Raw genomic sequence first — 8,837 nt, 5'->3', positions numbered from 1 at the left:
AAAATGAAAATGAAAATGAAATCTCTTCCATTATGAAATCTGAGGAATCGTCTAACAACAGAGGGGCGATCTCTTCCAATGAAAATGAAAAATGAAATCTCTTCCCTCAGTAGCATTTCACCCAAATCAAGAAATAGGCGATGAGCAACAACAGAAAAGCAACAAATTTTCAAGCAATTAAAACATGAATTGGGCGAACCACAACAAGAAAAGCGAGAAGAAATTTGCAAGAAATTAATGAAATTTGCAGTCGGCAAGGAGCAAGTTCGACGAATTGATCTCGAATCTCGCCGCCGACGTCCCCAACCTACATGGCCGCCCTTACCTCACCAGATCTGTCCCAATTGCCCTCACCTGCAACATCCTCGCCTTGAAAGGGTTTAGAGACCTGAGTTTTGCAGAGGGTTAGGGGAGATCAGAGGTGAGAGGCGGAGGCGGAGGAGATCAGAGGGAGGAGGGCGAAGACAGATCCGGCGAAGGGCGAAGGACAGATCCGGCGGGGGCGGCAGGTGAGGGCGAAGGGCGAAGTGTGGCTTCCTCCCTTGACAGATCCGGCGGGGGCGAAGGACAGATCCGGCGGGGGCGGCAGGTGAGGGCGAAGGGCGAAGGGCGGTGAAGGTGGAGGAGAAGGCTTCCTCCGGCGACGAGCAGACGACGGCGGTGGAGACTCAGGCGCAGAGAGAGAGACGAGAGAAAGAGAGAGACGAGAGAAAGAGCGGTGAATAATTAGTGATCTCACAATGTTAAGCATCCCCTAATTATTTCCTTTTTAGGAAACGGGACATTATCGGTGGGACAACCCAAAAAGGAAAATGGGACTTGAATAGCGGGACGGAGGGAGTACAATATTTTGTTCAAGTTCTTGACTCCACATGCAAAAAAAAAAAATATATATATATATATATATATATATATATATAGGTGAAGAAAAAAAAATAATATATATATATATAGGGAAAGTACTCCAGGCAGACCATGTTTTTGAGCCCATTTGATTGGTGATTGGAGCACACCAGTGAGATCCTAAATCTATATATTATATTAAAACACAGTTTTTAGCAGTTTTCTTTTCCAGCCAAAATTGATAGTTATATTTGAAAAAACAGTTTATTGATCACGTTGTAGCTCCACCAATGGCTCAAAGCCTCAAACCCACGTTCAACACATTATTTCTTATAACTTTGTTACAGAGTAGCATTTTCTGTCTCTCTCCCTCTCATATACACGTCCACTCCCAATCTGTGTAAACTGCATAAGGAATTTCATAAGACACACTCAAAATCATGGGTAATAGGAGGTGAATCAAAAGCGAAGAGAAAGCCATTTGATTCTTTTCTTGGTGTTCTGGTAGTATTTGTGGGAGTGCTTAAAACACACAGCAAATATGCATATATAATGAGGAGGGACACAAGTAAAATATGGATCTCTATATTCCGATGAAGTGGTCATATTGTTGGTGTGGTGATCTAATCAAGTCTGCCTTTTCCCCAGGTATGCTTTATTACTACCTATGTAATTATTCAAAGTTAGAATCACAAAATACTACTGTCTTGAATGCTATTTGTCAGACAACAAAATGTTTGAAATGTACACATAAGAAATTTAGTTTGAGAAGAATCTATTTCCACCAACGATATGACAGAAAAACAGAGTTGCCTATTGACAAGCTTCAAGTTTTCAATGACGTCACCAAATGCAATAAGATGAAGGTAAGCTCCCGACAGTTTACATTCGGGATTTGAATGGTGATTCATTTTAAAACTACATTTGTGATCAATCTAGAACTAACATAAACCGTGAGGTAACACTCGCACATATAAGAGGGGGCAACACTTATGTTCTCATTGAATTACCAAATGATCTCATAATGTTGGTTCTCTATCTTGGTTGCTTACTTTAAAATGCGCAATATATGTAAATAATATGCTTGTATGATGATGATTGGTAAACTTCAATTTATTTAAAAGTAATTTCGATTGATCTTGAATCTTGACATGAAACGAGTAAGGTACTGAGAAGCACTGATCACCATTTTGAAGCTTCACAGGTGCAAATTAACATGAATGTAATACTTAAGTCCAATCTCATATTCTTGATGTGTATATGTTACTCGGTTGCCTTTTTATGATATGTTCTTTCATAGTCTAGAAGTTTACTTATGTTTTTGTTGAGGTAGTTTCTTGATTTTTTTTTTTCAATTTTATCTTTGTTTCTTTCTTTCCCTTTTCTTACATTCTCTGTATCATATCGTCTTTAATTTGGTTCGTAAGGAACAAAGGTATTTTTAACAATTTTGCCAATTTAATAAGAAGAAAAATAATATGATATATCGATCGATATGGCATATACGTTCCTATATGATTCAACTTAGAAATCTCTTTTCTAGAGAAGTTTCAAAAACGGTGGTGAAATTTGAAAAAAAAAATCTTGAATTGAGATTATCATTTCTGTAAGAACAAATAAACAGTCTTTTACATTCTCATGAGAATCATATTTATGCTTGGAATTGAGGAATGAAACTTTTCTTGCTTCATTAATATTTGTGTAAAAATACTTGATGTGAATATTGATTTAAGAAACGATGGGTGCATGAAAATTTATGAAATGATAGTAATCTTGGAAATACATGTTTTTAAACAATATTTATGCTCTTTTATGATACAAATAAATAAGCATTTTCCTTTTTTTGAACTAATGGAAAATGAACAAAATTGATTAAGTCATTTTTCTATAATTTTACCAATATGAATGTTATATAAAATGGAGTATCTCAAAATCAATAATATTTTACTACTACACATTTTAATTTTTGTGATTTATTTGTCACTATTTTATTATACTATGACCATACCATGCATCACATTAACAAGAAATATGAATTAAAGTAATATTTTCATCTATTCATATCTTATGAAAATAGTGTTAACATACATTTTCCAAGTAAAAATATTTAAAATAGATATTGGTATAATACATTACTCAAAACAATTTAAATAATTTAATCAACAAAAACTATTCTTACAATATTTATTAATCTAACTGATCATTTCCCTCCAAAAAAAAAAATCTAACTGATCATGAAATGATCAGTTAAATTTAAGAAGTTTTCATGACCCCGTGCATCGCACGGGAGAACGTACTAGTTTACATAATAACAAAGATATTGGTTTTTGAGCATGCAAGAAAACGATACAAGCCAAATCTACCTACAAAAATCTTCATTCAATTTCTCTATGTATCACAATCCAGAGAAATGAAATATAAGTGGCATCTCAAACTATGAAAGAGAAAAAGATCACAAATAGAGATATAAAGCAGCTCCAGGAATCTGCGTGATGACATCCCTTTCTGTTGCCTTTCTATCATTGTTGCAGTTTGGTCGTCAGATGTATATGTATATGCGCTCATGCCTATTCCAGAAAAACAAACCTTGCGTGCAGCTCTGCTGAATTGACTAGTAGCATCATTTATTGCATAGACTGTATTGCTGAGGTGGCCTTGCGCCATACCAGTAATAAGACCAGCCGGGCTCTGCAAAAGAGATTTCAACTTAAGCATCGTTCTTCTTTAGTTGGGGCATTGTTCTCCATATCGGAAGGGAGAAGAAGTCTTTGTTGGTATATTTTTCATCCAATCTCACAGAACATGAAGCATTCCTAGAGATTTCTCCAGCGATGTCCAATTCTGGGAACAACAAGTTCTGTGTGGAGCCCACATATTGATAAACTCTGTTCTGCAACCTTGACGTACAGTTTTGAAGAATTCAAACAATCTCAATACAATTTCTTGCTCAATCTCAAGATAAAGATCTGCCATTCTGCAAAGAAAGGGAATACATTACGAAGAGTTACGGCCTTGTGAAGTCTAGAACTAATTTTTAGGAATATCACAAACCTGAGGCTAATAGATTCAAACGAAACCAATGATGTTTCAGTGTTTCTCCACTTGGCAGCAGCACCTAAGGAGAAAACTGGCTCATGTAAGCTTGAAGTGGCAGTTTGATTTGTACCTCCACTGATAAGTTTTGAACTATCTTTAAGCTTCATCCCGTTTACCATATTTCGCTTGTTTCCAGAGTTGAAAGACAGGACTACAAGATATGGTGTTGTGCGTAATTGGTTATCAATTTGCAATGATGCAATTTGGAGGGAAAATTGTTGTTGATCCAAACTCTGTACAAAGGTAAGCTTTGTGTTCTGAGCAGATGCAAAGAGTATCTCCTACAAAACCAAAACAGGTACTCCCGATTTAAAATGGTTATTGGAATGTAACTAAGACTGAAAAAACTGAGACACATAAGAATTACTTTCCAGGATATGATACCTCAGGATGAGAGTTCATAAAGAGACTCCAAGGAAGGGAATGTCAACTGAAACTTCTTCTTTGTAATTAACAAATGACTCGTACTCTTGAGCCTGTTTTCCATTATCTTTCAACTGAGGAACATGAAGCCTCTTCAAATCATTCAAAACATGATAACTTGAATCAATAATACTGAGAACCTGGTAAAATAAGAGATGCAAATTATATGCTGAAGCAAAAATGCAATTCTAATTGCAGAATTCAACATACAAACCTTTATTGCTCCTTCCGAATGGACAGATATCAGCAATTTTCTTTCAGGCTTCTGCAATGAATTTTAGAAGGACCAGACATTAGAATAGCAAAGTAAATTTCCTATCTGGCAGTCCATTAATTTGCATCATCGGTGGAACAGATGCACAAAATGTGGAAGAAATTGGAGGTGGTCAGTCACTGAGCAAGGGCTTAAGGTTTGGGATATTCTTTTTGTTTCGTTGTGGTCGGAATTCATGATTCCAGGCCAGCCTCTTTTATATTTTCATGGTTCATCTAGAATCCAATTGAAAATTTTCAACCACCACACTTAAGTTCATAACAAATTGAAGGATCCATTTAAAATATCATGAGATGAAAGGTCTATACAAAACAAATATGGAAGTTGAAATCTTCAAGAGGGACTGCCATGTTCGTTATGAGGAATGATAATATCAGAGCATATAAATTAGTACCACTGATGTTGCCGGAAGGTACACAAGTGAATGGGCTGATACATCATATGACCGTAAAATGCGTTCACTTGGGACCTGCAAAAATTAGAATTCTGAGATTTATACCCAAAAACAGCCACTTGATTCTGGTCAAAGACTCAAAATTACCAATTTACCATACCTCAACCACAAGACAGTGCGGATAGAAGGGTGGCATACGGAGTAGATGTATAGGAGTGAATAACTGTTTCAAAAGATTCACATTTTGGCTGGTATATTCATAACCTCTATGCAGTGTCAAAGGACAGTATTGAGTAGCTAGAATAGCAGAGAAAATACGGACAACAATTTATAAAACTATCACGATCCATGATTTGATAGTTTCCAGAAAAAGGGGTTCAGTTGTCCAACCTTTCATTACGGTAAAGCCAGTAATGAACAATTTACAACGCCTAAAATGTTTGTAGCAGCTTATGCAAATTCAGACCCGTACGTTTTTTTGTAGCAGCTCACTTTTAACGGGAGCAATACCTTTTTCTATCATCTCATTTAGCAAGGCATCAGCTTCTTCGCTGTTGCCACTCTCACGATACTTACGTATGAGACATCCGTAAACAACTTCATCTGGCTGTATTCCTTTCTCAATCATCTCATGAAACAAATCTCTTGCTTGATGAAGTTGTCCATGTCTTGAGAGCCCAGAAATTAAACATGTGTAGGTATGAAGATCAATCTCCACACCAGTTTCAGTCATTTGCTTCACCAGATCCAAAGCTTCCTGAATATTTCCCTGCTTCATGGTTCCATCAATCAAAGATGTATATGCAATTTTATCTGGAATCAAGCCCTTCTCAGGCATTTCCAGGAAAAGCTTTCTAGCATCTTCAACACGATCATTTTTACAAAGACCGTGAACTAGAGATGAATAAACTACAATATTTGGTTGCAAACCAACATTTTTGAGATTATGGAAATATCCAATTGCTTCCTCAACATATCCTAGTTTGCATAAACCATTAATTAGGGAACAATACGTCACAACGTTTGGTGCCATACCTCTTCCCTGCATTTCATTAAGCATATTCCGTGCTTCTACATTTTTTCCAGCTTTGAAATAGGAATCAATTAGTGTTGTGTATATTACTTCACTAACCTCTATATTGTAGTCCTTCATCTCGACCAACAATGAATTCACATCTTCGAACCTTCCCAGGTTGCAAAACCCCCAGATTATAGTGCCATACAAAACTATATCGGGTCTGATGTTATTCGCTTTCATTTTTGCAAGAATCCTCATAGCATCATCTATCCTTTTGGCTTTAAGGTACCCTTGCATAAAAGCTGTATATATTTTCTCATTAGGAACTACTCCATCTTTCAGCATAACCTTAAAAACTTCTTCTGCTTCATGTATCCTCCCTTCTTCACATAGGCCATCAAGCAACGTTGTGTAGGTAACAACATTTAACTTCACAGAAGCTTCTACCATCTCTTTTACAAACTTCATGGCATCATCAAAGTTTCCCACCTTAAAGTTTGCATCAATCAGAGAAGTATAAGTAAATTCATTAGGAATCAGACCAACTCGTCTCATGTCAACAAAAAACTTAATAGCATGCTGCAACATCCCTTCTTTACAAAATGCATCAACGAGTGTGCTGTAAGTTACAACATTAGGTCTAATACATCTTTCCTTCATTTCCCTAAGAAAGTTGAAAGCCTGTGGCAATTTCTCAAATTTACAAAAGCAATTAATCAATGTGTTATATGTAATTATGTCGGGAGAACACCCTGCTGCTTTCATCTCCTCATATATACAAACTGCGTCACACAGTTCTCCAAGCTTTCCACAGCCATATATAAGTGAATTATAAGTAACAACATCAGGAGAGATGCCCATGTCCTTCATCCTCACAAACAAGATCCTTGCAGCTTTCAAGTCCCCTTCTTTACACAAGATCCCAATCATTATGTTATAGGTATAAATTGATGGAACTATTCCAGCTCCAATCATATCATTGAAAAACTTCTTTGCTGAAACACCATCTGCCACCTTCGAGTACTTATGTAAGAGAATATCACAAGACCTTGCTTTCGGAATAACTCTAAAGTTTCTCATCTTCAGGAAACACTGCCTAGCTTCCTCCAACATCTCCAATTCCATCAATACACTGAACAGTGCATCAAAAACCCCGTAACCAGGCACACAAACATTCCTTGTCGCCCATAAAGCATCCATAATAGTAAATGAAGGAAGCACCCCAATAACACCTCCACTGTCTCTATGAAAAGTAACCAATTGCTTGAGCACATTGTGAGCGTCTCTATACATCTTCGAGCAAAACAAAATATGAGCAATAACACAATAATTCTCCGTTGTATGGCAAAAACCATTGCGCGATTCAGCCCATCTAAACAACCTCAGAGCCAATAATGGATCCTGCTTCAGCTCAATCAATAATCTAGCCACCGAAACGGGAGCCAAGGCCGAACATAACAGCCCGACGAGACGAACATCATCCCACCTCTCTTGTTTCACAATTTCTACTACCGTCTCCCGATCAAAAACCCCGTCAAAATTACTAACATTTGAAGTTGTCGAAAATGAGCAACGAGAACATAAAAAACAAGTGGCCCAAGCTAACATATTTCCCGAAAACAGACAACATGAAGAATCAAATAACGATGAGCTTACAGAACGGCAATGAGACGTTTTGAGCCGGCGTAGCAGCGTGAACATGGCTGGCAAAACCGGTGCAGCATGAAAGCGGGTCAGGCATGGGATCCGATTCCGATTGAAATCGGACTCCAAACACTCATTGCAATCGTAAATTACGGCAAAAATGTTGAAGACACTGCCTGTTTTTCGTCGAGAAAAAAAAAGGGGGGGTTTAATGAAATTGAAACAGTAGGGTTTTGGAAGTGAGGTGGTCTGTAGTTGAAGAAATGGAACCATTTTTCTAAACCTCCATTCTCGGGTTCGGGCAGAAAAAAACCCACCCGACCGAATCTATTGAAGAGTAAAATTGGGATTGAAAAAAAAAAGTAATTAAAAATTAAATTCAATCTATTCACTACACTTAAAAATAAAAATAAAAATAAAAATAAATGCCGATTTCTCAATGAAACTGTAAACCAACGGTGTAAAAATGAATCGAAACTGAGCAAATTGTAGTTTTCATTTGGTTTCGTCGGCCGGCCAGGATGAATTTTACGTGTAAAAATGGATCGAAATATATATATTTTAGGAAAAATTGTTTCAGAAATTACCTATGCATTAAAAAAATTTCGAAAGTCTAATTTCTTTGTGTATATACTTTTAGTCAAAATTAGCTTTAAATGCTAATCATAATTTTTTAAAAAATTATTTTATTTTAAATATCCAATTTATTACGTGTCTTTAATATTGATAATTGAAATTTCACTTCATTTGTCGGAGCCTAAATTTTTGAATACCAATTATTTTGTAATTTATTGTTATATTATCTATATCTATATCTATATCTATATAGTAAAGTTAAAATAGAAGTGTTTGTAAATAAATTCAATTAGAAGAATATAATTGAAAATTGAGGAGGGGAAAACACCGGCCAATTCTAATATTTTGATTTTTTTTAATTATATATTCTTAATTATTTTATATATTGAAAAAATATTAATAGAACATTATGTAATTATGCTAAGACATTAATTAGTTAAGAACAGTTCGCACAGAAATAATAAAATATACGTTTTGTGTAAAGAACCAAAAAAATAATTATTAAAATGTTACACACACATAAAATAATTATATACGTTTTAAATTTTATTTATTTTATATGCTTTAAA

General features: G+C 35.8%; 1 protein-coding gene across 2 annotated transcripts; it reads right to left on the bottom strand.

Annotated features, from left to right (window-relative positions):
- Nucleotides 1–3,146: 3,146 nt before the first annotated feature.
- Nucleotides 3,147–8,040, bottom strand: LOC130993220 (putative pentatricopeptide repeat-containing protein At2g02150). Of its 2 annotated transcripts, XM_057918031.1 has the most exons (7): nt 6,163–8,040; nt 5,191–5,799; nt 5,031–5,105; nt 4,577–4,627; nt 4,324–4,502; nt 3,895–4,220; nt 3,147–3,817 (listed from the first exon to the last, which is right to left on the bottom strand). In XM_057918031.1, exons 1-2 carry the CDS (start codon nt 7,963–7,965, stop codon nt 5,491–5,493), a joined length of 2,112 nt encoding a protein of 703 aa, XP_057774014.1. In that variant the 5' UTR covers nt 7,966–8,040; the 3' UTR covers nt 3,147–3,817; nt 3,895–4,220; nt 4,324–4,502; nt 4,577–4,627; nt 5,031–5,105; nt 5,191–5,490. The 2 variants fall into 2 exon arrangements, with proteins under 2 accessions (XP_057774014.1, XP_057774013.1); XM_057918030.1 differs by having other exon boundaries at nt 5,191–8,038.
- Between the last annotated feature and the right edge of the window lie 797 nt (nt 8,041–8,837).

This window comes from Salvia miltiorrhiza, chromosome 7, assembly GCF_028751815.1.
Source record: "Salvia miltiorrhiza cultivar Shanhuang (shh) chromosome 7, IMPLAD_Smil_shh, whole genome shotgun sequence".
NCBI lineage: Eukaryota > Viridiplantae > Streptophyta > Magnoliopsida > Lamiales > Lamiaceae > Salvia > Salvia miltiorrhiza.
Note: the sequence above shows the minus strand (reverse complement) of the source record. Positions and strands in the feature narration are given on the sequence as shown.

Bases quoted from the DNA above. Each gene is read 5' to 3' on its own strand.
- LOC130993220 (XM_057918030.1), bottom strand. From the start codon at position 7,965: ATGGTTCCATTTCTTCAACTACAGACCACCTCACTTCCAAAACCCTAC.